At 38.2% G+C, this 27553-nt stretch overlaps 1 protein-coding gene across 1 annotated transcript in view; it reads right to left on the reverse strand.

Annotated features, from left to right (window-relative positions):
* Positions 1-921: 921 nt before the first annotated feature.
* The window catches only part of LOC123563211 (E3 ubiquitin-protein ligase RBBP6-like), a 57565-nt gene continuing 30933 nt past the window's right edge, over positions 922-27553 (reverse strand). The window contains exons 14-18 of the mRNA XM_045355886.2: positions 25518-27224; positions 10226-10462; positions 7058-7983; positions 6230-6392; positions 922-4946 (exon numbers count right to left, since the gene is read on the reverse strand). Of these exons, the coding sequence (XP_045211821.2) occupies positions 4184-4946; positions 6230-6392; positions 7058-7983; positions 10226-10462; positions 25518-27224 (3796 nt within the window). The 3' untranslated portion in view covers positions 922-4183. The remainder of the gene's footprint in view (positions 4947-6229; positions 6393-7057; positions 7984-10225; positions 10463-25517; positions 27225-27553) is intronic.

The raw sequence follows: 27553 nt of genomic DNA on the forward strand, positions 1-27553 counted from the left end.
GACTCATGAATTATGCACATTGTCTTGATGTGGTGATCATTTGACCCAAGTTTCATGATTATCCTTCAAGGATTTTAGGAGATACAGAGCAGACACGAAATGGAAGGCTCAAACCTTAGACCTGGAGTTGTGACCTTGACCTTGGGCCAACATGGCTGACTCATGGGTTCTGCACATCGTCTTCATGAGGTATTTATTTGACCAAAGTTTCATGATCATCAGTCAAGGAGTTTAGGAGATACAGAGCAGACACAAAATGGAAGGCTCAAACATTTCACCGCGAGTTGTGACCTTGACCTTGAGCTGACATGGCTAACTCATGGGTTCTGCACATTGTCTTGATGAGGTAATCATTTGACCAGTTTCATGAAAATCCTTCAAGAGGTTTAGACGATACAGAGCGGACATGAAATGTTACATAAGGACGGACGGAGACCATTCCAATAACCCCGCCCCCATCACTCATGGTGGGGGATTAAAAACTGTTTGACTTAGACAGCAGACAGGCTTTGGACGCCGCCCGGAGTTTTTCGAGTAATTCAAGGGCCATAATTCACGAGTGCCTGGTTATCGCACTTGTCCGAGATATTAGGCCCACAAACAATGTCAGCAAATTTGGTTAAGTTAGGATGAAAACTGTTCTACTTAGAGAGCAGACATGCTTTGGACGCTGACCACCACGGGTGTTCACATAATACGCCCCGCTCTTTCAGAGACGGACATATAAAAATGGTTTATCTACTCACCAAATACAGTCATCTTATGAAGTCTGACCAGTGTAGGCAAATTCTCTTTCTTATAGATTAGGAACCACATTCACTACTGAAGGACAACATACTGACCAATCAACATGGACAAAATAGAATACTTATTTCTTTAACCGGGCAGGTGGTATGTGGAGCATAAATATCAACAAACATGCATTTTATGATTTTTTATTGCAGAGATCACCAAATAACATGATTCAACTATCATTTGCTGTCTATAAAATCCACAAGTGTAACTGAAAAGACAACTTTAAAAATCTTTTTACAGTATGCACTATGCACTAAATATAACATTATCCTAAAGTAACTTTTTAAGTTTACTTTGAAATCCTGTCACTGTATTCTATTCAAAAACAAAAGCAGGCCTAAGTCGCTCATGAGTCTTACTTTCTAATCTGTAGATTTGTTGACAGTCAGACCTGTGTGCATTTGAGCATGACCTTTGGGCTTTCCAGAGAATGGTAAACTGACCAAGTTCGATGAATATTCATAAAGTAGTTGTTGAAGAGTCACCATTAGAAAAATAAAGAAAATGTCACAGCAACCACCTCTAGTTCAACCAGAGACTTCGGCTCTGGTAAGCTTAAATTTGAAAACTGCATATGTACAATAAATGTGTATTCCAAGCTGTGCATGAATAATTCTGGCATATACATCTGTATGTTTATACACTTACCATGATCAATTTGGAACATACTCAGCTGATCAATCCAAATAGTAAATCAACAAAATATGCATACAGCAAGTTCATAACCTAAATAAGTTGGATATTGCAACCCTGTATTAGACACAGCACTAGTAGCAGAATTTATCTGTGCCGACTTTCAGTATGTACATGTTACGGAGAAAACAATGCCAACAGATGTACTAGAAATTTCGCCATTTACAATAAATAATGCCCAGATATTTATAAGAACCTTTAACACTGCATCTCAAAGATTCAGTAAAAGAAAAAGCTAGTGGTCACAAAACCTGCAAGCAGTCAACTAGCATAGTGAACTGAAGCCATGAAAACTGTCCCCACTAATGAATGTAAAATAAATAGGTTTAAATTAAACAATGATATTGCTAAAACAAACAGATTCTGTGCTTATCCACATGCAGCATTCCCTTATAAAGCAAATGTTTAAGGTCATTTTGACCAATAGACACACAACGTTTTATGTATACTCTTAAAGGTAGATGTATCTATAAATAAATACCAAGGCCCAGAATCATTTCCAAGACTCCCTTTCATATTTGTAATAATAATACTCACATTTCAAATGTCTCACATTTTAAATGTTCTCTATTGTGCTATATATTTACATTTACCAGCACAGTCTGAATCAGACAAGCACTTTCAATTAGTGACAGTTTTCTATCATTTCACAAAACTGATACATTCAATTTAATTAAAAAACAAACTTTACACACTTGACAATTGAGTAATTTACAGTCACCTTTACACAAATATCTTAGAATATATACATGATTTTCTAGTTTCTGCATAAATTATATTTCTAAGCATATCAAATCTTTACACATAAAAAAAAAGATGGAAAAAATTTATAATGATAACATATTGATCAGGCACTGTCTTCCCACCCAAACTATTTACATGAATGCATGGAAATTTTAGCTTAAACTGAAACTTAACAACAACATTATTATCCTTTCATACTTGGTGCTAAGAAAAATTTCCCTCAGCCTGAATAAAATCACTAGGGCTTTTATTTCAGGTAAAGAGGCTCCTAAAACGGACATCTCAGAAAAGTCCTTGTGACAACAAAATATAATGTACTACATAATGTCTTGCTGCTTTTCTGCACAGTGTCTCTATATAAAAACTGTTCCATCACAAACTTACATAGAACTAGAAAATGCTTTTGTAAAAAAGCGCATGTCTCCCCCAATGCAAAGTCCTATAGGCACGAAGTTAATAGGGGTCAAAAAAGTCAAAGAGACACTGATGGTTGGCTGCAATAGGGATCATCTACTTGGCATGTCCAGTCATCCCGCTAAATTTCAACACTAGTGGCCTAGTGGTTCTCAAGTCACTGTCCAGGCTCCTGTGACCTTGACCTTTGATCAAGTGACCTCAAAATAAATAGGGGTCATCTACTCTGCATGTCCAATCATCCTATTAAGTTTCAACATTGTAGGTCAAGTGGTTCTCAAGTTATTTCCAAAAAATGATTTTACATGAACAGGCCACTGTGACCTTGACCTTTATTAAACTGACTCCAAAATCAATAGGGGTCATCTACTCTGCATGTTCAATCATCCTATGAAGTTTCAACATTCTGGGTCAAGTGGTTCTCAAGTTATTGATCGGAACTGGTTATCAATGTTCAGGCCCCTGTGACCTTGACCTTTAACGGAGTCACCCCAAAAACAATAAGGGTCATTTACTCTGCATGAACAATTATACTATGAAGTTTCAACATTCTGGGTCGAGAGGTTCTCAAGTTATTGATTGGAAATGGTTTTCCATGTTCAGGCCCCTGTGGCCTTGACCTTTAACAGAGTGACCCTAAAATTGTTAGGGTTCATCTACTCTGCATGACCAATAATCCTACGAAGTTTCATCATTCTGGGTCAAGTGGTTCTCAAGTTACTGACCGGAAATGGTTTTCAATGTTTGGGCCCCTGTGACCTTGACCTTTCACAGAGTGACCCCAAAATCGTTAGGGTTCATCTACTCTTTATGATCAATCATCCTATTAAGTTTCAACATTCTGGGTCAAGTGGTTCTCAAGTTACTGACCGGAAAATGTTTTCAATGTTCAGGCCCCTGTGACCTTGACCTTTAATGGAGTGACCCCAAAATCGATAGGGGTCATCTACTTTGCATGTACAATCATCCTATGAAGTTTCAACATTCTGGGTCAAGTGGTTCTCTAGTTATTGATCGGAAATGGTTTTCAATGTTCAGGCCCCTGTGACCTTGACCTTTGACGGAGTGACCCCAAAATCAATAGGGGTCATCTACTTTTCATGACCAATCATCCTATGAAGTTTCAACATTCTGGGTCAAGTGGTTCTCTAGTTGTTATTGATCGGAAATGGTTTTCAATGTTCAGGCCCCTGTGACCTTGACCTTTGATGGAGTGACCCCAAAAACAATAGGGGTCGTCTACTCCAGCAGCCCTACAACCCTATGAAGTTTGAAGGTTCTAAGTCAAATGGTTCTCCAGTTATTGCTCGGAAATGAAGTGTGACGTACGGACGGACGGACAGGGCAAAAACAATATGTCTCCTGGGGGAGACATAAGTAACACCACAGACCCCACATAATTCACTGTCTTCATTTATAAAACACTTCCGCTAGATCTATTTACATAATATTTTCCATCTTTAACTTCTGTCAAAACCATAATTAATTATGCAATACCTTAATATTATGACTTTTCAACAAACACTGAATTAATTCCTCATTTCCCAACAGAAGATTTCATTTTCTTTTCCTTCTCTCCTTTATGTTTTTTCTTTTTCTTTTCTTTTTTCTTCTTTTGTTTCTTATCCTTTTTGTGCTTGTTCTTCTTATGTTTGTGTTTCTTATGCACAACTTCCTCATCAGAGGAACTGTCAGTACTACTGTCTTCGGAATTCTCATCTTCTGAATAACTTTCATCATCATAATCAGGAACAAACCTAGAATCGTCTATCACAGAATCTTTACGCGATATAGACCTCCCTGCGGCTCTACCTCTATCTAAATCACCTTTAGCACCCCTACTATCTTGCCTATCATAGTCTCTACTGCTTCTTCTGTCTTTAAAACCATGGCTATCTTTCCGTCTCACTCTCTCAGGACTTCTATCACGATCCCTTTCTCTAGATCTATCATAGTCTCTAGAATGTTCACTTTCACGCCTCTTTTCCCTGAGTTTATTTCTAAGATCATTTTCTGTGGCAACTTTCCTTTTTTCATCACTAGTGACAGTTATTTTAACATTATGCTGTTGCTTAGATCCTATTCTCCTTTCATCTTTTTTCTTCTCTGGTTCCATAAAGACTCGGCGTTTTGGTTCAACTACTGGAGATTTCTCCCTTTTAACATGTACAGGTTCAACTTCCTTAGTTTCTGACTTCATTTCTTTCTTAGCTGGCTGTATGACTGAAACTGCTGAACTGACAGTTGTAGGCTTCATCACCTTCTGGGCGAGAGCATGTTCTGCTTTCTCTATCACTGACCTAAAATAAATTTCTTGTCAATAAATTTACTGTTATCTATCTATCTATTTGGTTGTATGTTGCAGCAATAATTTAGGTCTTTAAGCAACTTTCGAGGTTTTATGAGAGTAGGAGTCCAAGGGCACATATTCAACAAACGTTTAAGTCTGAAACTTTTAAACTTTTAAAGTGCTTACTTTTTCATTGAGCTCTTGCACTGTCTAATATGCACACATAGCAAGACTAATGTTTGTGCAGTATGAATTTGCTACAGACAAAGTTACAGCAAATTGAATAGTTGCTCTTCTAAAGTCTAAGTAAAAGTTTGAAATTTAAATGGTCATGAAGACGAGCCCAAATGTCCCGATGTATGGCAAGCAAGCACTTCCACACAAAGAGTTTGAAAAGCAAAGCATGGTTCAGGCACACAGCTGTACAAGGCATATGATTTGAAGTCAGTGACCTTAACCACTTACACAAAAAAATCTGTTTAGTTGCAAAAGACAATCCCTATGTTAACTTGTATGATAGAAATTTCCTTCACAAAGCAATCTTCACACTTTCCTGGTACTTTCCAATGACATTATGCCATATGGAACTGTTCATACAAATATAATTTGTCATTGTTGTTCTGAAACAATGACTTTGTAGTTTGCCGGTAGTAAAAAAATCTGGTGTTTTTTTTTGCCATTTTTGAACACTGAAATACTCCTAAATTTTATGTGAAAATAACATATATGCAGTGAGAAACAAAAATAAATTTCTTATGAGTTTTGTTATAAATGTTAATTTTCGTTCACTTTATGTGTATTTCTGGAATACTAAACAAGTAAATAAAATGTGTATGTTTTATCAATTTGAAGCTGACATAAACAAAATTAATCATTCATTACAGCTAATCATTCAACAATCAAACTGTGTGCATCAGAATTTTGGCAATACAGCATTTTCCTAGCTCAAATTTCTTGTAGTAGTTGCAGTTTCACTGATTTTGGGAATATGCTCGGTTTTTTTGTGTGTTTCTTGTAAAGTTAGAATTTTAAAACATTTTCTTATTACCGGTATGTGCACCTTGCGTTGAAAGACGAGAATTACAAAAGCAACTCCAAAGAAATCCTCTACTCAAAACCTGCTTAAAGCACATTCTCATAATTATCATATTTTTTTTTTTTACTTTTACCACCAAAGAATAAACTGTTGTACATGAAAGTAAAAATAGAAACAGATGATACACCTTCTATACATAGTCTTAGTAGGTTCAGTCACTTTATTTATCCATAGAACAAGAACAATAAATTTCAAACCTTGGTAAAAATGTCTGTTTTCCAGGCTTCCATTTCTCTCTTGCTTTGCTGGGTTCTGGGCTTAGATCATATGGATCATCATCCTTTTCCCATTTCTCCCACTTGGATAGCTCTGGTGGATCTAACATCAACTCATCTTCCGGATGGGGTATATCATCGAAACCTATCAAAGTGAACCATTAATTGCTAAAATAATATTAAACACGAATTCAGTATCTTTATGTGTAAGTGCATCAAGTACATAAATATTGTTTTTGCTTTTGTAGGGTTTAATGTCACACCGACACATTTACAGGTCATATGGCGACTTTCCAGCTTTTGATGGCATCTGGGCATTATTTCATCACATGTGGACACCTGGGTAGAACCACCTACCTTCCATAAGCCAGCTGGATGGCTTCCTCACATGAAGAATTCTACACCCCAAGCGAGGTTTGAACCCACATCAGCGAGGGGCAATCATCAACATTTTTTTGTTTTGTTCATCAGTAGATTTTTGGCTGAAGTCTTGTGCAACTGAAAGTTTCTTGGGTACAAGTAAATACTTGAGACTGAGTAGATGATCACCAACATTAAATAAAACTTCTTTGGGTGTCACAGAACATTAATTTGCCTTGCAGATGTAAAACTTCACATGCTGAATAACAATCCTGTGAGGTTTAATGACTCTAGGTCTTTTTGAGATTTGGATTTTGGAGGGACAAAAAATCAACTTTTACCTATGTAAATTAATAATGAACACCTCAGTTGGGGATACACCACCAGAAGTGTCCATCTTTTCTTCCCTATAAAAAGCAACTTTTACCCATGTAAATTAATAATGAATACCTTCAGAACCAGCTGGGGATACACCACCAGAAGTGTCCATCTTTTCTTCCCTACTTTCTTCTTTAACATCCTCTTCCAGTTTTGCTTTTTTAGCATCAGTAGCTTCTTCTGCATCTGCATCAGGCTTTCCTCTTTTAATAGACCGTCTCTTCTCCTGCTTTTCAGGTACATCTTTTTCAACTTCTGATTCCTCAGGTTCTTGTTTTAAGTTCTTAGCGGAATGTTTCTTTTCATCAATTTCAGAGTCTGTCCCTTCCGATTTCTGAACACTTCCTGGTTTATTAACCTCACTTTCGTCATCTTTTACTTCTTTTTTCACAGTTCTTTCACTGTTTTTCACCTCATCTTTCTCATGATCAGAAGAATCCGATTGTGCTGTTGAATTGTGTCTGGAACTCTCCGTCTTCGCTTTAATTTCAATTTCACTTGCGGCTGAATTTTGCCTTGAAGTCTTTGTTTTTGCTTTGTTCTCAGTGTCAGTATCACTTTTTTCACTATCTGATTCATTTTGAGACTGTGTCCTTCTTGATTTTTTATTCACCTGTTCTTCATTGTCTGAATTTTCAGCCAATTTCAATTTCTTTGCTTTCTTTTCAGCTTTGTCTTTCTTAGTTTTAGTCTTATCCTTGTCTTTCTTCTTTTTCTTCTTCTTCTCCCCTCCTTCTGCTTTTTCTTTCTTTCTTCTTGCCTTCCTTTCTTTTTTAGTTTCCCTTTCATCATTGTCTTTTGATTTTTTCTCTGGACTAGTTTCATCTCTGCCACTTTCATCAGTTGTATGTTTCTTTTCAGGTGTAAAATCGCGTTTGCGATCTGGACTGCGGTCTTCTCGATCACTACGATCTTCTCGGCGTCTCTCTGGACTTCTCTTATCCCTGTAATCTCTCTCTCTATCTCTTCTGTCTTTTCCTTCCCTCCTTGTTGGGCTCCTGTATTTATAAAGGATTGGAAAGGATTAACTCGATTTGTAAACAAGTGTTAACTATCGTAGCGTGAAATGCCTGTTTGAATTTAACTTAGACACACAATTATCTTAAAATTACTTTCTGTGAAGTCAGCTGTCTCTATTTAGAGGGAGAAAAAGCTTACCTATCAAGTAAGGGTTCTAATTCTCAACCTTTAGGTTGAATCATCAAAAAGAAAAACAACAAGCAAATTCGATGAATTGGTATCCCCCGCCGAAAGGGTTTGTGGTGAGGAATGGCAAAAAAATATGTCCGGCAAAAAGTTAAGGATGTTAATAAGAAGCAAATAATTTCATTAGTCAAAATCAATTTAACAGAAAACAAATGTTTAATTAAAGGGTACATAATAAATGTATGATACTTTGATCCTGACTAAAGAATTTATTTGAATGGGATATGCTTACTGTAATAAGCTTAGCTTTTAAAATTAAATGCAGTTATTGAAATGTGCGCTTGAAGTTTAACAGGAACGAAATTTTGTCTTTGAGTGGTTTGGCACCAGATGTTGCTGTTTAACATGTACATTTGAACTTAAAAGAAAAAAAAAAAGGAATGGATATATATATGTATATATTTATTTTTTAAGGGGGTGGGGGTGCAGGGGAACGGGTGAGGAAACAAAATTTCACATGCTGATTATAAATATTGATGGAAAATTAAAAATGAAAATATTTTTTTTTTAAAAATGGGTGAAGTGGGTGGGGGGGCAGAGGATGCATCATCAGTGGTGGGTGGATGTGGGGGAATGGTACAACTTGCATCATGTTGATAAATATTCATGGAAGGTTTGAAAAAAATCTAAAATAAGGAATGAAAAAAAATAATAAAAATTTGGGGGCGGGGAGAGGGGGTGTGACCAAGGCAAGTGGGTTATCAGGTTTGGGTGCGCAACTTCACATGTTTATAATTAATGTTCATAGAAAAAAATGAAGGAAATTTAATGAAATTCTGCCAAATGGTAAGTTTGTTATGTACAAATATGTGGATTTTTAGACAATTAAAGGGCAATAACTCTGAAGTTACAAAAGAAATCCCTAAGAAACTGTGTGTGCACAACCACATTATAGTGCTCAAAATTCTGTTTAAGTTTCATAGTTCAAGGTCAAATATATCAAAAGTTATGTTGCAGAAATTGCCATATCTATAGATCTATAGTACCCTATATAGTTAACACTAGAAACTTCTAAGGGCCATAACTCTGGTGTTACTAGGGCAATCTGACTGAAACTTGATGGGCCCCATAACCTCATAGTGGTGAACATGTAAATGAAGTTTGTTTTGAAAAAAATCTAAAATAAGGAATGATTTGTGGGGGTTGGGAGGAGGAGGGGTGTGATCAAGGTAAGGGGGTGACCAGGTGTGGGTACACAACTTCACATGTTTACAATAAATGTTCATGGAAAAGAATGAAAGAAATTTTATGAAATTCTACCAAATGGTAAGTTTGTTATGTACAAATATGTGGATTTTTATAAAATTAAAGGGCAATAACTCTTAATTTACAAATAAATGCGAACGAAATTTTGTGTACACAACCACATTATGGTGATCTAAATTCTGTTTAAGTTTCATAGTTCTAGGTCAAATATATCAAAAGTTATGATGCAGAAATTGCCATATTTATAGTACCCTATATAGTTAACAGTAGAAACTTCTAAGGGCCATAACTCTGGTGTTACTAGGGCAATCTGACTGAAACTTGACAGGCCGCAAGAACTCATAGTGGTGAACATGTATATGAAGTTTTATATAAATATTCCCAACCATTTCCTAGATATGGCTTCGGACGGACGGACAACGCCAAAACTATATCCCTCCGACTCGTCGGGCAATAATAACACTGAAGCAGAAGGTTCTTTACTCAGTTGGACAGACTCAATTTCTCTTCTGAATCGATTTATTTAGTTGACATTAGTTCAGCACAATTTTTTCACAGTATTCAAACAGTTATCCAGATAAAATTCTAGACAAACACCAACTTGGTCTCCACAAGAGACTGACAACTTCCAAACATATAGCAGACGGCAGATGTACAACTTCAGACGCATGTCTTTTGTCAAATTGTCCAAGATGCATTCTGTGACCTATAAATTGGTAATTCTGTGCTCTCCTTTTTGTGTTTAAGGTATTATAACAGAAGCACTTTGCACTATAAACAAACTGCTAACAATCCTACACAGAGCAACAAGCATATCAATATACAAACCTGTGTCTCCTGGGAGAAACAGACCTCCTCCTGCCTGGTGAGCCTGCTCGTTCAGGTGGTGTGGGTATGGGAGTGGTGCCTGGTGGTGCTGGCGGGGGACCCTGTGGTGGAGTCTGCCCAGTGGGTACAGTACTTGTGATGGGGGCTGGTGGAAACCCGTATGTTCTACTGTTACTATAGAAATCATACATCTGCTTATACTGCTCAAACTTCAAAATATCCTCATCTCTAACCAACCTGTTAATACAAATTCATAGCATTGTATTGCAGCAGTTTCCAATATATTTTTCATATGTTTGCCCAGGAAACATCCATTTTTTCTTTATTATGCCCCACCCCACACCCTTCAAAGGAGGAATGGGTATATTGTTTTGCAGATGTTGGTCGGTCTGCCGTTCGGTATGTAGACCAAGCAGCGTCCGGATTATAACTCAAAAACCCTTGGGCCTAGAATCATGGAAGTTTATAGGGAGGTTGGTCACGACCAGCAGATGACTCCTATTGATTTTGAGATCAGTAAGTCAAAGGTCAAGGTCACAGTGGACATTAACTTGAGAATGCTTGGGCCCAGGATCAAGAAACTTAATAGAGAGGTTGATCATGACCAACAGATTATACCTATTGATTCTGAGGTCAGTAGGTCAAAGGTTGATGTCATATTGACCCAGAATAGTAGAACTTCTTTGCTAAATAACTAGAGAATGCTTTGGTCTAAGATCACATTTGATAAGGAGGTCACTTATGACTGGTAAATGACCCATAATTACCGATTTGAGGTCAGTATGTCAAACGTCCAGTGCACAGTGACCAAATAATTTGTTCCTTGTGCAGTTACTGAATGCATCAAGGGGGGCATTTCGTGTTCTACGAGCTCCTGTTATAACTGGCCTGTCAATGGTAACTAGGAAAGTAATCTAGAGTCTGAAGTATGTGATGAGGCTTGCCCTATACCTTAAGGTAGTTGAAATCATCTACTCATTACATGGTATCATTTTTTCACTGCTGCACACTATCAAAGATATATGTATAGCACAATTTTTCAACAGTATTTCAGTTAGATCACTGCAGGCAGTTAACCTAACCACTGCTCCTGGGTTCTGTTAATGTACTAACGTGTTCTCCACAAGTAAGTACCAACTTCTCTGTGTGAATCAGAGGGGATGATGAAACAAATTCAACCAAATTGCCATGCAAAATATACACCATGCCCTGGGATGAACCTGTGATTTGCATTCTATTTTGGACAAAGTGGGAGGCTATGCTGACCTTTGACATAATAGCCCAGAAAATAATAGAGGTCATCTACTAACCATAGGTAGTCATTAGTAAATACCCAATAACTGACCACAAACTCTGCAGTATTGAGATCATGATAATATTGACCTTAGATATACTTACACTCAATGAATAACTTCAGACAGGCATCCAAAATTTCAAGCTAGAGGCTAAACGTTTCTCCAGTGAAATTATTTTCAGTAAAACAATTTAAAATGTTTTTAGAATGGTCTATGCAAGGAAGCAACATATCAAGCTTTGATTGGCCTTTTTTTGCTCTAGCAGGTACCAATAAGAACAACATGAACATCCAAGGATGCTACATAACATGTTTGGTACAAGAGGTTTATGACATTCTTCTATTTTTAGCTGTAAACAGCCTCCCTTCTGCTAACAGTGAAGATCTATCCAGCAGTCAACATGAAGAAGCCCATACATATTTACTTTTTACATATTTTACTTTTGGCAGTCTCCGAATGGGATCAAGCAGAACCATTAGAACCAACTTGAGAGAAAGCCATCTGAATAAATATGATCATCTAAGAATGCCATATACAAAGCTTGGTTAAGATCTATCAATTACTATGAGAAGAAACTGCCATCTTTTTTTCAATGGCCAAGTAGAGTAAGGGACATTTCCACAAAATGCCAGTAAGGATTATGGAGCCTATCTCATACATTTGGTAATATCATGGTGAAAGTATGTGTGAAGTTTCTCTCTATTCTGATGGGTACTTACCGAGACACTTACTCCTTTACTATCATAAACATAACTTTTCCCTATTTATAACTAGAGCTATCACTAAAGGTGATGAATGTACCCCCCGCATGCACTGACACAGTACATTGCAATTTGACACACACAAGACTGCATAATTATGTGGACTGTATGTATATAGACTGTATGTATACAGTATAGTAACAAAAAACAAAGTCCCATAACTATGCAGAATATTTATCTAAAAGAATGTCACATGCCCCATGCACAACTAGGGTTGGTACTGATCACTTGTGTGAAGTTTCATTAAATTGTGTGCAAGGGTTTGGTAGATTAGGCACGCACAAGATTGCATATGAAGACTGTATGTACATAGTATGTTAACAAGAAACAAAGTCCCATAACTCTGCAATTTTTGTCGCTGAAAGAACCTAACATGCCCCATGCACAACTACAGTTGTTACTGATCAGTTGTGTGAAGTTTCATTAAATTGTGTCAAGGGGATGAGGAGAGATGGTGCGCACAAGATTGTGTCTATGTTTATAGTATAGTAACAAAAAAACGAAGTCCCATAACTCTGAAATTTTTTTTTCTGAAAGAACCTAACATGCCCCATGCACAACTACTGTTGTTACTGATCACTTGTGTGAAGTTTCATTAAATTGTGTCAAGGGATGAGGAGAGATGGTGCGCACAAGATTGTGTCTATGTATATATTATAGTAACAAAAAAACAAAGTCCCATAACTCTGCAAATTTTTTTTCTAAAAGAACCTAACATGCCCCATGCACAACTACTGTTGGTACTGATCACTTGTGTGAAGTTTCATTAAATTGTGTCCAGGGAATGAGGAGAGATGGTGCGCACAAGATTGTGTCTATGTATATAGTATAGTAACAAAAAAAAAAACAAAGTCCCATAACTCTGCAAATTTTTTTTCTAAAAGAACCTAACATGCCCCATGCACAACTACTGTTGGTACTGATCACTTGTGTGAAGTTTCATTAAATTGTGTCCAGGGAATGAGGAGAGATGGTGCGCACAAGATTGTGTCTATGTATATAGTATAGTAACAAAAAAAAAAAACAAAGTCCCATAACTCTGCAAATTTTTTTTCTAAAAGAACCTAACATGCCCCATGCACAACTACTGCTGGTACTGATCACTTGTGTGAAGTTTCATTAAATTCTGTCAAGGGGATAAGGAGAGATGGCGCGCACAAGATTGCGTCTACGGACAGACGACCAGACAGACAACCTGAAACCAGTATACCCCCCTTACAACTTTGTTGTCGGGGGAGGGGGGGGGGGGGTACAACAAGAGGGTCATGATGACCCTGAATCGCTCACCTGAGTAATATGAGCCACATGTTTAAAATGGCAAACTGATGCTAAAATATTACAAAGTAGGTCAGTAGGTCACATTCATGGTCACTGAAAGCCAGTTTTAAGATCAGTGTGCAAAACTGTACATGTCATCCAAATTTCAAGGCTGTATCTTAAAAAACAAGAAAGTAGGTCAGTAGGTCAAGGTCACAGTCAAGTGACCCCTAATCGCTTGGGGTCATCAGGTAATTATAATCAAGTAGTCTAGGAAATATGATCTGTTAATTTTTTAACTACTTATTCCTATATAACTCATAAAATATAACAAGAGGACCAAGATGACCCTAGGTCGCTCACCTGAGAAACACACCATAACAGTGTAAGCTTGTTTGACCAAGTGATTTCATGGAAACAAATATTCTGGCCAATTTTCATTAAGATTGGACCAAAAATGTGGTCTCTTGAATATAAGTATGTATTTTCCTACATATATCCTGGTGACCTAGTTTTTGATCCAAGATGACCCATATTCAAATTTTACCTAGATTTTATCAAGGCAATCATTCTGACCAAATTTCATAAAGATCAATTGAAAACTAGAAAATGCTTTTGTAAAAAAGCGCATGTCTCCCCCAATGCAAAGTCCTATAGGCATGAAGTCAATAGGGGTCAGGAGCGAAAGTCAAAGAGACACTGATGGTTGGCTGCAATAGGGAACATCTACTTGGCATGTCCAGTCATCCCGCTAAATTTCAACACTAGTGGCCTAGTGGTTCTCAAGTCACTGTTCAGGCTCCTGTGACCTTGAGCTTTGATCAAGTGACCTCAAAATAAATAGGAGTCATTTACTCTGCATGTACAATCATCCTATTAAGTTTTAACATTGTAGGTCAAGTGGTTCTCAAGTTATTTCCAAAAAATGATTTTACATGAACAGGCCACTGTGACCTTGACCTTTATCAGACTGACCCCAAAATCAATAGGGGTCATCTACTCTGCATGTTCAATCATCCCATGAAGTTTCAACATTCTGGGTCAAGTGGTTCTCAAGTTATTGATCGAAACTGGTTATCAATGTTCAGGCCCCTGTGACCTTGACCTTTAACGGAGTGACCCAAAAAACAATAAGGGTCATTTACTCTGCATGAACAATCATCCTATGAAGTTTCAACATTCTGGGTCGAGAGGTTCTCAAGTTATTGATTGGAAATGGTTTTCCATGTTCAGGCCCCTGTGGCCTTGACCTTTAACAGAGTGACCCTAAAATCGTTAGGGTTCATCTACTCTGCATGGCCAATCATCCTACGAAGTTTCATCATTCTTGGTCAAGTGGTTCTCAAGTTACTGACCGGAAATGGTTTTCAATGTTCGGGTCCCTGTGACCTTGACCTTTCACAGAGTGACCCCAAAATCGTTAGGGGTCATCTACTCTTTATGACCAATCATCCTATTAAATTTCAACATTCTTGGTCAAGTGGTTCTCAAGTAACTGACCGGAAATGGTTTTCAATGTTCAGGCCCCTGTGACCTTGACCTTTAATGGAGTGACCCCAAAATCGATAGGGGTCATCTACTTTGCATGTACAATCATCCTATGAAGTTTCAACATTCTGGGTCAAGTGGTTCTCTAGTTATTGATCAGAAATGGTTTTCAATGTTCAGGCCCCTGTGACCTTGACCTTTGAAGGAGTGACCCCAAAAACAATAGGGGTCGTCTACTCTTTATGACCAATCATCCTATCAAGTTTCAACATTCGGCGTCAGGTGGTTCTCTAGTTATTGATTGGAAATTGTTTTCAATGTTCAGGCCACTGTGACCTTGACCTTTGACGGAGTGACCCCAAAATCAATAGGGGTCATCTACTGTTCATGACCAATCATCCTATGAAGTTTCAACATTCTGGGTCAAGTGGTTCTCTAGTTATTGATCGGAAATGGTTTTCAATGTTCAGGCCCCTGTGACCTTGATCTTTGACGGAGTGACCCCAAAATCGATAGGAGTCATCTACTGTTCATGATCAATCATCCTATGAAGTTTCAACATTCTGGGTCAAGTGGTTCTCTAGTTATTGATCGGAAATGGTTTTCAATGTTCAGGCCCCTGTGACCTTGACCTTTGATGGAGTGACACCAAAAACAATAGGGGTCATCTACTCCAGCAGCCCTACAACCCTATGAAGTTTGAAGGTTCTAGGTCAAATGGTTCTCCAGTTATTGCTCAGAAATGAAGTGTGACGTACGGACGGACAGGGCAAAAACAATATGCATGGTTCATACAGGACTTGGCAAAAAAAATTCAAGGACTTTTCAAGGACTTTTTATGGATTTTCAAGGACTATTTTAATCGCTTTAAATCTTAAATTACAAAACCATTTAGGCTCTTCATAAGGCATTATGACAGAAGAAAAGTTACAGAACAGTTTTATTTTCCATAAGCTACAACAGCATATCTTAACCTTTATGAGATCTTCAATGGGATTACCTTTTATGAGCTATATTCGCCTGTATACATACTTAGTACATGTTTCTTATAAGTCTTTCAAGCTCTCAAGACTAGTTTTCAATTTGTCCTCAAGGGACTTCACTTCTTGTTTTCGCGTGTGATTTCAACACACTTTCTCCCATAGTTCCGACATCAATGATTTTATCACATACACTTATGCTTGTCTGACTTAAACTCCTTTAACCACAATGAATAATCATCCTGTGTAAGCCATTTATTGGCGAAACTACATTTATTTTTTGGGCCACTCATTGTTGTTGTTGATAAGTCACGCTACAATGACCTTGTGCATAATATTTTAACGTTGTGAAAATCGCTATTCCGTATCTAACTTCAGTACCGAAACGGTGTTCAACTAGCGTTCCCTCCGTGGGTGTGCATGTATTTTTATTTTACACCGTTTTTTCGCTCGTTTTGACTTATTTATTATCTATTTTTTGTATTTTCCCCCTACAATACGATTGCACCCCCGTTTTTAGCAAAAATTAAGGACTTTTCTACCTTTTTTCTCAAAATTCAAGTACTTTTCAGGGGATTTTTGGAAGAAAAAAAATCAAGGACTTTTCAAGGACTTTCAAGGACCTGTGCGAACCATATGTCTCCTGGGGGAGACATAAATAGTCTCTATCTTCTTCTTCTTGTCGTTCGCAGTCTCTATCTCATACACAAGGTTTTTATTTGATTTGACCTAGTGACCTATTTTTTGACCCCAGATGACCCATATTCAAACTCAACCCAGATTTCATCAAGGCAATCTTTCTGATAAAAATACAGTCTCTATCGCATACACAAGATTTTTCTACAATTTGACCTAGTGACCTAGTTTTTGACCTCAGATGACCCATATTCAATCTCGACCTAGATTTCATAAAGGCAATCATTTTGAGCAAATTTCATGAAAATCAACTGAAAAATACAGCCTCTATCGCATACACAAGATTTTTCTACAATTTGACCTAGTGACCTAGTATTTGACCTCAGATGACCCATTATCAAAACTGACCTAGATTTCATCAAAGCAATCATTCTGACAAAATTTCATGAAGATCAGTTGAAAAATACAGCCTCTATCGCATACATAAGGTTTTTCTACAATTTGACCTAGTGATCTAGTTTTTGACCTCAGATGACCCATTATCAAACTCGATCTAGATTTCATCAAGGCAATCATTCTGACAAAATTTCATGAAGATCAGTTGAAAAATACAGCCTCTATGGTATACACAAGGTTTTTCTGCAATTTGACCTAGTGACCTAGTTTTTGACCCCAGATGACCCATTTTCGATCTTGGGCAAGACTTTATCAAGGTTATCATTCTGACAAAAATTCATGAAAATCAATTGAAAAATTCAGCCTCTATTGCATACAAAAGGTTTTTCTTTGATTTGACCTAGTGACCTAGTTTTTGACCCCAGATGACCCATTTTCGAATTTGGCATAGATTTCATCAAGGTTATCATTCTGACCAAAATTCATGAAAATCCATTGAAAAATACAGCCTCTATTGTATACACAAGCTCAGGTGAGCTAAAATGTGACCCCCTGGGCGGGGCCTCTTTTCACCACATGAGCATAATTTGAACAATTTTGGTAGAGGACCACTAGGCAATGCTATATACCGAATATCAAAGGCCTAGGCCTTGTGGTTTCAGACAAGAAGATTTTTATGGTTTTTTCATATGTCTATGTAAAACTTGGGACCCCCAAGGCAGGGCCTCTTATCAACCAAGGGATATAATTTGAATAATTATGGTAGAGGACCACTAGGTAATGCAACATACCAAATATCAAAAGCCTAGGCCTTGCAATTTCAGGCAAGAAGATTTTTAAACTTTTTTCCTATATGTCTTATGTAAAACTTATGACCCCCGAGGCAGAGCCTGTTTCCACCCCAGGGTTATAATTTGAACAATTTTGGTAGAGGACCACAAGGCAATGCTACATACCAAATATCAAAGGCCTAGGTCTTGTGGGTTTAGACAAGATTTTTTCTATGTCTATGTAAAACTTGTGCCCCCTGGGGCGGGCCTCTTTTCATCCTAGGGGCATAATTTGAAGAATTTTCATAGAGGACCATTAGATGATGTCACATGCCAAATATCAAGGCTCTACACCTTGCAGTTTTGGACAAGAAGATTTTTTAAGTTTTTCCTTTCGGTTGCCATGGCAACCAGAGTTCTGCATGGAATTCAATTCTTTGAAATTTTTTGAAAGGGGACCACCCAAGGATCATTCCTGTGAAGTTTGATGCAATTCTGTCCAGTGGTTTTCAAGATTTTTTTAGAAAATGTTGATGGATGCACGACGGACACTGAGCGGTCACAAAAGCTCACCATGAGTCTTTGGCTCAGGTGAGCTAACAAGAGGGCCTTGATGGCCCTATATCGCTCACCAGAGTTGATCCGGCCCTACTGACCTAGTTTTTGACCCCACATGACCCAGTTTTAAAGTAGACCTAGAGATCATCAAGACAGACATTCTGACCAAGTCTCATAAAGACTGGGTCACAACTATGGCCTCTAGAGTGTTATTTAGCTTTTCCTTTAATTTGACCAGGTGACCTGGTTTTTGACCCACGTGACCCAGATTCGAACTTTACCTAGAGGTCATCAAGACAAACAGTCTGAACAATTCTCATGAGTTTCAAACATAAACTGTGGACTCAAAAGTGTTAACAAGATTTTCCTTTGATCTGGCCTACTGACCTAGTTTTTGACCCCACATGACCCAGTTTCAGTCTTGACCTAGAGATCATCAAGACAAACATTCTGACCAAGTCTCATAAAGATTGGGTCACAACTGTGGCCTCTAGAGTGTTAATAAGCATTTCCTTTGATTTTACCGGGTGATCTAGTTTTTAACCCCCACATGACGCAGATTTGAACTTGACCTAGAGGTCATCAAGACAAACATTCTGACCAATTCTCGTGAGTTTCAAACATAAACTGTGGACTCTATATTGAGTGTTAACATCTAAACATACATTCTGACTAAGTTTCATAAAGACTGGGTTACAACTGTGGCCTCTAAGTGTTAACAAGATTTTCCTTTGATCTGGCCTACTGACCTTGTTTTCGACCCAACATAACCCAGTTTCAAACTTGACCTAGAGATATCATCTGTACATACATTCTGACTAAGTTTCATAAAGATTGGGTCACAATGTGATCTTAGACCTTGACCTACTGACCTGAAAATCGATAAGATAAAATCTACTGGTCATGATTAACCTCCCTAATAACATTCATGATCCTAGGCCCTAGTATTCTTAAGTAATCGGGTCATGACCAACCTCCCTATTAAGTTTCCTGATCCTAGGCCCAAGCTATCTCAAGTTATCGTCCCCATATGATTTAACTGTTCCGGGTCACTGTGACCTTGACCTTTGACATACTGACTTCAAAATCAATAGGGGTCATCTGCTGGTCATGACCAACCTCCCTATTAAGTTTCATGAACCTAGGCCCAAGCATTCTCAAGTTATGGTCCGGATTTGGTTTAACTGTTCTGAGTCACTGTGACCTTGACCTTTGACTTCAAAATCAATGGATCACCTGCTGTCTGGTCATGATCAACCTCCCTATGAAGTTTCGTGATTCTAGGCCCAAGCATTCTCAAGTAATTGTCCGGAAACGGTTTAACTATTCCAAGCCACTGACACCTTGACCTTTGATCTCTAAATCAATAGGGTCATCTGATGGTCATGATTAACTTTCCCATTAAGTTTCGTGATCCTAGGCCCAAGCATTCTCAAGTTATCATCCGGAAACAGTGTCAACAATCCTACTAGCTCATTAGGTACACTTCATGCTCAGGTTAGCTGAATTTTGAGCTGTCACAGGAGAGACAAATTATACCCCCACAATATGGCCTTGTCACAGAAGTAAACCAATGTCAAAGTCAAACCTCAAAATCAGTAGGGGTCATCTGCTGGTCATGATCAACTTCCCTATTAAGTTTAGTGATCCTTGGCCCAAGTGTTCTCAAGTTATTGCCCGAAAACTGTTCTAGGTCACTGTGACCTTGACCTACTGATCCAAAAAATCAATAGGTGTCATCTGCTGGTGACCAACCTTCCTATCAACTTCCATGATCCTAGGCCCAAGCGTTCTCAAGTAATCTTCCGGAAACCGTTTAACTGTTCCGGGTCAATGTGACCTTGACCCTTGACCTACTGGTCTGACTTGACCTGTATTTTAAGATGTTACATCTGGGTACCAAAATTTATGATCCTTAGCCCAAGCATTCTCGTTATCATCCGGAAACTGTTTGACTGTTCCGGGTCATTGTGACCTTGACATAGACCTACTGACCTCAAAGTCGAACCTGACCTGTATTTTATGATGTTACACCTGTGTACCAAAATTTATTTAAATCTGTCAAGCCTTTCACGAGTTATTGTCCTGAAACCATGATAAGAGGGTCATGATGACCCTGGATCTCTCACCAGAGTAATATGAGCTACATGTTTCAAATGTCAAACTGATGATAAAATATTAAGAAAGTCAGTAGGTCATATTCATGGTCAATGAAATCCAGTTTTACGATTTGTGTGCCAAACTGTGTATGTCATCAAAATTTCAAGGCTGTATCTTAAACAAGAGGACCATGATGGTCCTGAATCGCTCACCTATCCCCACATGACCCAGTGTTGAACTGAGTACGACGTCGTTATTTCTATTATTTGACATAGTGACCTAGTTTTTGAGCACATGTGACCTAGATATCATCAAGATAAAAAATTCTGACCAATTTTCATGAAGATCCATTGAAAAATATGACCTCTAGAGAGGTCACAAGGTTTTTCTATTATTTGACCTAATGACCTAGTTTTTGAAGGCGCGTGACCCACTTCTGAATCTGACCTAGATATCATCAAGGTGAACATTCTCACCAATTTTCATGAAGATCTCATGAAAAATATGGCCTCTAGAGAGGTCACAAGGTTTTTCTATTTTTCGACCTACTGACCTAGTTTTTGACCGCACGTGACCCAGTTTCAAACTTGGCCTAGATATCAAGAGGAACATTCTGATCAATTTTCATGAAGATCCATTGCGAAATATGGCCTCTAGAGACGTCACAAGGTTTTTCTATTTTTCGACCTACTGACCTAGTTTTTGACCGCACGTAACCCAGTTTCAAACCTAACCTAGATATAATCAAGGTGAACATTCTCACCAATTTTCATGACGATCCATTGAGAAATATGGCCTCTAGAGAGGTCACAAGGTTTTTCTATTTTTAGACCTACTGACCTAGTTTTTGACCGCACGTGACCCAGTTTCGAACTTGACCGAGATATCATCAAGGTGAACATTCTCACCAATTTTCATGAAGATCCATTGAGAAATATGGCCTCTAAAGAGATCACAAGGTTTTTCTATTTTTCTACCTACTGACCTAGTTTTTGACCCCACATGACTCAGTTTCAAACTTGACCTAGATATCATCAAGGTGAACATTCTGACCAATTTTCATGAAGATCCATTGAGAAATATGGCCTCTAGAGAGGTCACAAGGTTTTTCTATTTTTAGACCTACTGACCTAGTTTTTGACCGCACGTGACCCAGTTTCGAACTTGACCTAGATATCATCAAGGTGAACATTCTGACTAATTTTCATGAAGATCCATTGAGAAATATGGCCTCTAGAGAGGTCACAAGGTTTTTCTATTTTTAGACCTACTGACCTAGTTTTTGACCGCACGTGACCCAGTTCCGAACTTGACCTAGATATCATCAAGATGAACGTTCTGACCAACTTTCATAAAGATCCCATGAAAAATGTGACCTCTAGAGTGGTCACAAGCAAAAGTTTACGCACGCACGCACAGACGGACGGACGACGGACGCCACGCGATCACAAAAGCTCACCTTGTCACTTTGTGACAGGTGAGCTAAAAACAAGCAGGTCAGTAGGTCAAGGTCACAGTCAATATACATCATATTACTTGGGGTCATCAGGTAATTATAATTTAACAGTCTTGGAAATAGAATCTGATGATTTTTTTCAAGTATTTTTCCTATATAACTCACATAATAACTAAATGAACCCAGTGCGGGGCCTCTTTTAACCCTAGGGGCATAATTTGAACAATTTTGGTAGAGGACTACTAGACAATGCATCATACCAAATATCAAAGGTCTAAGTGTTGTGGTTTCAGACAAGAAGATTTTTAAAGTTTTTTTCCTATACAAGTCTATGTAAAACTTGGGACCCCAGGGGCAGGGCCACATTTGACCCTAGGGGGATAATTTGAAAAATCTTGGTGGAGGACCACTAGATGATGCTACATACCAAATATCAAAGCCCTTGGCCATGTGGTTTTGTACAAGAAGATTTTCAAAGTGTTCCCTATATAAGTCTATATAAACCATGTGACCCCTGGGATGGGGCCATATTTGACCCTAGGTGGATAATTTCAACAACTTTGGTTGAGGACCATAAGACAATGCTACAAACCAAATATCAAAGGTCTAAGTGTTGTGTTTTCAGACAAGAAGATTTTTAAACTTTTTTTCCTATATATGTCTATGTAAAACTTAAGACCCCTGGGGCGAGGCCACATTTGACCCTAGGGGGATAATTTGAACAATCTTGGCAGAGGACCACTAGATAATGCTACATATCAAATATCAAAGCCCTAGACCATGTGGTTTTGTACAAGAAGATTTTCAAAGTTTTCCCTATACAAGTCTAAATAAACCATGTGACCCCCGATACGGGGCCATATTTGACCCTTGGGGGATAATTTGAACAATTTTGGTAGAGGACCACTAGATGAAGCTACACACCAGATATCAAAGCACTTGGCCATGTGGTTTTGTACAAGAAAATTTTCAAAGTTTTCCCTATATATGTCTATATAAACCATGTGACCCCCAGGGCGGGGACATATTTGACCCTAGGGGGATAATTTGAACAATCTTGGTAGAGGACCACTAGATGATGCTACATATCAAATATCAAAGCCTTTGGCCATGTGGTTTTGTACAAGAAAATTTTCAAAGTTTTCCCTATATAAGTCTATATAAACCATGTGACCCCCCAGGGCGGGGCCATATTTGACCCTAGGGGGATAATTTGAACAATCTTGGTAGAGGACCACTAAATGATGCTACATATCAAATATCAAAGCCCTAGACCATGTGGTTTTGTACAAGATTTTCAAAGTTTTCCCTATGTAAGTGTAAATAAACCATGTGACCCCCGGGATGGGGCCATATTTGACCCTAGGGGGATAATTTGAACAATTTTGAGGACCACTAGATGAAGCTACACACCAGATATCAAAGCCCTAGGCCCTGTGGTTTTGGACAAGAAGATTTTTAAAGTTTTTCCTTTTGGTTGCCATGGCAACCAGAGTTCTGCATGGAATTCAATTCTTTGAATAATTTTGAAAGGGGGCCACCCAAGGATCATTCCTGTGAAATTTAGTGTAATTCTGCCCATTGGTTTTGAAGAAGATTTTTTTTAGAAATTGTTGACGGACGATGCACTACACACGACGGACATCAAGCGGTCACAATAGCTCACCTGTGTCACTTCGTGACAGGTGAGCTAAAAACCAACTGACAGACAGGCGAGCTCACTCCTATATATCCCCTCCAACTTTGTGGGAGTATAAAAAACATTCTGGCAAGGTTTCATGAAGATCAGGTAGAAAATGTGGCATCTCGAGTATTGAAAAGTTTTTCCAAGACTTAACTTACTGATCTAGTTTTAGACCTATAGATATCCAGTTACAAATTTATGCCTGACTTAATACATACAAACTGTCTAAGGGTCTTTTCGAGTGTTAACACGCTTTTTCTATGATTTAACCTTGTTATCTAGCTTTTGACCTCGGATAATTCAGTTTTAAGAGACCTCAATTTCACAGAAAACAAGAGCTGTCCGTAAGACAGCCAAGCTTGACTATTCGAAATAGTGTCCCAGAAGCAGGAAAATATTACCCAAAAAGGTTAAATATCAAAAGAGTTTTAAGTTCAAAAGGGGACATAATTTGACCAAAATGCATATCAGCTATGGGACTTGCTGCTATCAACTAGTTTTATAACCCCGAAGACACATGTGAAGTTTCAATTCAATATCTGCATTAGTTTTGGAAATAGAAACTTGCATGTAAAACTTTAACCAGAATTTTCTAAGTCCAAAAAGGGGAATAATTTGCTCAAAATACGTCAGAGTTATGGGACTTGACCCAGAGAGGTTGGTAATTGACCTAGAAAAAGAAAAAATAAGTTTCAAATTTATATGCCTTTAAGTAATAGCTGTATGTACTTGCACGCAAAACTTTAACCAGAATTTTCTAAGTCCAAAAGGGGGCATAATTTGGCCAAAATGAAGGTCAGAGTTATGGGACTTGCTGCTATCAACTAGTTTTATAACTCCGAAGACACACGTGAAGTTTCAATTCAATATCTGCATTAGTTTTGGAGATAGTAACTTGCATGTAAAACTTTAACCAGAATTTTCTAAGTCCAAAAGGGGGCATAATTTGCTCAAAATACATGTCAGAGTTATGGGACTTGACCCAGAGAGGTTGGTAATTGACCTAGAAAAAGAAAAAATAAGTTTCAAACCTATATGCCTTTTAGAAATAGCTGTATGTACTTGCACGCAAAACTTTAACCAGAATTTTCTAAGTCCAAAAGGGGGCATAATTTGGCCAAAATAAAGGTCAGAGTTATGGGACTTGCTGCTATCAACTAGTTTTATAACCCTGAAGACACATGTGAAGTTTCAATTCAATATCTGCATTAGTTTTGGAGATAGTAACTTGCACGTAAAACTTTAACCAAAATTTTCTAAGTTCAAAAGGGGGCATAATTTGCTCAAAATACATGTCAGAGTTATGGGACTTGACCCAGAGAGGTTGGTAATTGACCTAGAAAAAGAAAAAATAAGTTTCAAAGCTATATGCCTTTAATTGATGGCTGTATGTACTTGCATGCAAAAACTTAACCAAAGTGTGACGCCGACGCCGACGCCAGGGTGAGTAGAATAGCTAGACTATTCTTCGAATAGTCGAGCTAAAAATCTGACAAAAACTCATGAAGATAGAGTAGAAAATGTGACCTCTAACAGTTTTAACACGGTTTTTTTATGATTCAACCCTGGCTTTTTACCTCGGATAAACAAATATTCAAATTTGATATATAAACCATTAACCTTCTGAAAACAATTTATGATGATCAGATAGAAATTTGGCCTCTAGATTGTTTACAGTTTTTCATCTGACCAAACTTGTGACCTCTGTAGAGTGTTAACAAGTAAAACTGTTGATGACAGACAACATATGATGGACACTGGCTATCATAACAGCTCTTGACCATTTTGTGCTCAGGTGTGCTGAAATCATTCATCATATAGGTCCATATGTACAGTAAGTCCTACAACCTACAAACAATTTTTTTATATACTGAACAAATAGCAAGGTAATAGACCTTGTATTCAACTAACCCTTGCCAGTTAGGATCCTCTCTGGGATCTCTTGGTGGTGGATATGGGAAGTTAGGTCCATAATTTGCAGGAAATCCTGGAGAACCTCTCTGTGGGTAATTCCTGTTGTATGGACCTGCCATTGCTGCAGGATCTGGTAATGGTGGAAAAGAAGCAAAATCTCCTGGTTGTTGTGGTGGTGGTGGCCTGTAATCTTGGTTCCTGAAGTCTGGAGGCTGCTGCACTCCATAGTCTCCAATACCACCCCTGAAATCTGAACCCCTACCTCTACCCCTGAAATCACGACCTCTGTATCCAGCGTTCTGTCTGCCCCTAAAATATGGATCAGCATCTCTGCTTCTATCCCATTCCCTCCCATAACCTCCCCGGCCAACCTCAAATCTTTCTCTACCCCCTTCAATTCTATCCATTCTACCTCTACCCCCTTCAAATCTATCTCTGTTACCACCTTCAAACCTATCTCTGTAAGGCATTCTTAGGGGACTTTTAACCCTTTCTGGGGACAGTGACACAGATTTCTCTTTTCTTTTAGGACTCCTTTTCTTTCTTGGTTTACTCTGTTTTGCGGAAGGCCCAGCCTTTTCTTTACTTTTAGATCTCGACCTAGATTTAAGTTTGGCCTCATTTTCAGATTTATTGACTTGTTTATTTTCATTCTCCCCCAGATTTTTATTCGCTTTTGATTCAATAGCAGATTTATCAGTTTTATCATTACTTTTATTTGACACAGCATTTTCATTTTGATTGCTATCAGTTTTAATACTTTTTCCTTCAACTTCACTATTCTCATCAGTCGTGGTACTGTCAACAATGTTTATAACAATGTTATTTGATCTTGTGTTAACAGGTTTTATTGCTTTAGCAGGAATGTTTTCTTTGTTTGGCTCTGCCGATTTCACTTGTTTATTGTTCATATTGGCATTAAGAACTGGTTCAGTGTCATTACTGTCCTTATCCTTTTGTTTAGGTGCTGGTTTTTTCTTGGCATCCCTTTGTTGTTTTGGTGATTTAGCCCTTGGTAACGGTTTTTCTTTTGGTCTTCTCAAAGGAGATCTCTTTAGTGGAGACTTTGATCTCCTCAATGGAGATCTCTTTAATGGTGACTTTGATCTTCTCAAAGGAGATCTCTTTAGGGGTGATTTTGATCTTCTCAATGGAGATCTCTTTAGAGGTGATTTTGATCTTCTGATAGGAGACCTCTTAAGAGAAGACCTCTTCCTTTTAGGTGAATATCTCATAGGTGATCTACGGTACTGGTCTATAGGGCTGCGACCTCTAGACCTTGACCTTCTAAGCGGTGACCTTCTGTATGGTGATAATGACCTTCTTGGTGGAGTGTATCTTCCCCTTGAGTATGATCTTCTAAATGGTGAGCGCCTACCAAGAGGACTTCTAGAAAGCGAGCGTCTAAATGGGGACCTTCTATCTCTCGACCTTGACCGTGTGAAAGACCGTCTCCTAACGGGTGACCTCGAATATGACCTATATCTAGGTCTTGGAGATAAGGATCTTCTTGGTGATCGTCTAGGAGAGTAGTATCTTCTTGGAGAGTATCTGGGTGACCTTGACCTTCTTGGGGAATATCTCCTCGGTGAATAGGATCTTCTGGGAGATAGTGATGATCTTCTAGGTGTGAATGACCTACGAGGTGACCTTGAAAAGCTCCTTCCTCTTGATCGAGAACGGTACCTAGGCCTTGACAATGACCTGCAAATAAAGAAGAAATCTTTTAACTCTTTTGCAACACTTTTTTTTTCAGTATGGGTCAATACAGGATTTATACAAGAGGACCCTGGATCTCTCACCAAAGTAATATGAGCTACATGTTTCAAATGTCAAACTGATGATAAAATATTAAGAAAGTCAGTAGGTCATATTCATGGTCAATGAAATTCAGTTTTACGATTTGTGTGCAAAACTGTGTATGTCATCAAAATTTCCAGGCTGTATCTTAAAAAAACAAGAAAGTTGGTCAGTAGGTCAAGGTCACAGTCAAGTGACATCATATTACTTGGGGTCATCAGGTAATTATATTT

The sequence above is a fragment of the Mercenaria mercenaria genome, chromosome 2, assembly GCF_021730395.1.
Source record: "Mercenaria mercenaria strain notata chromosome 2, MADL_Memer_1, whole genome shotgun sequence".
NCBI classification, from domain to species: Eukaryota; Metazoa; Mollusca; class Bivalvia; order Venerida; family Veneridae; genus Mercenaria; species Mercenaria mercenaria.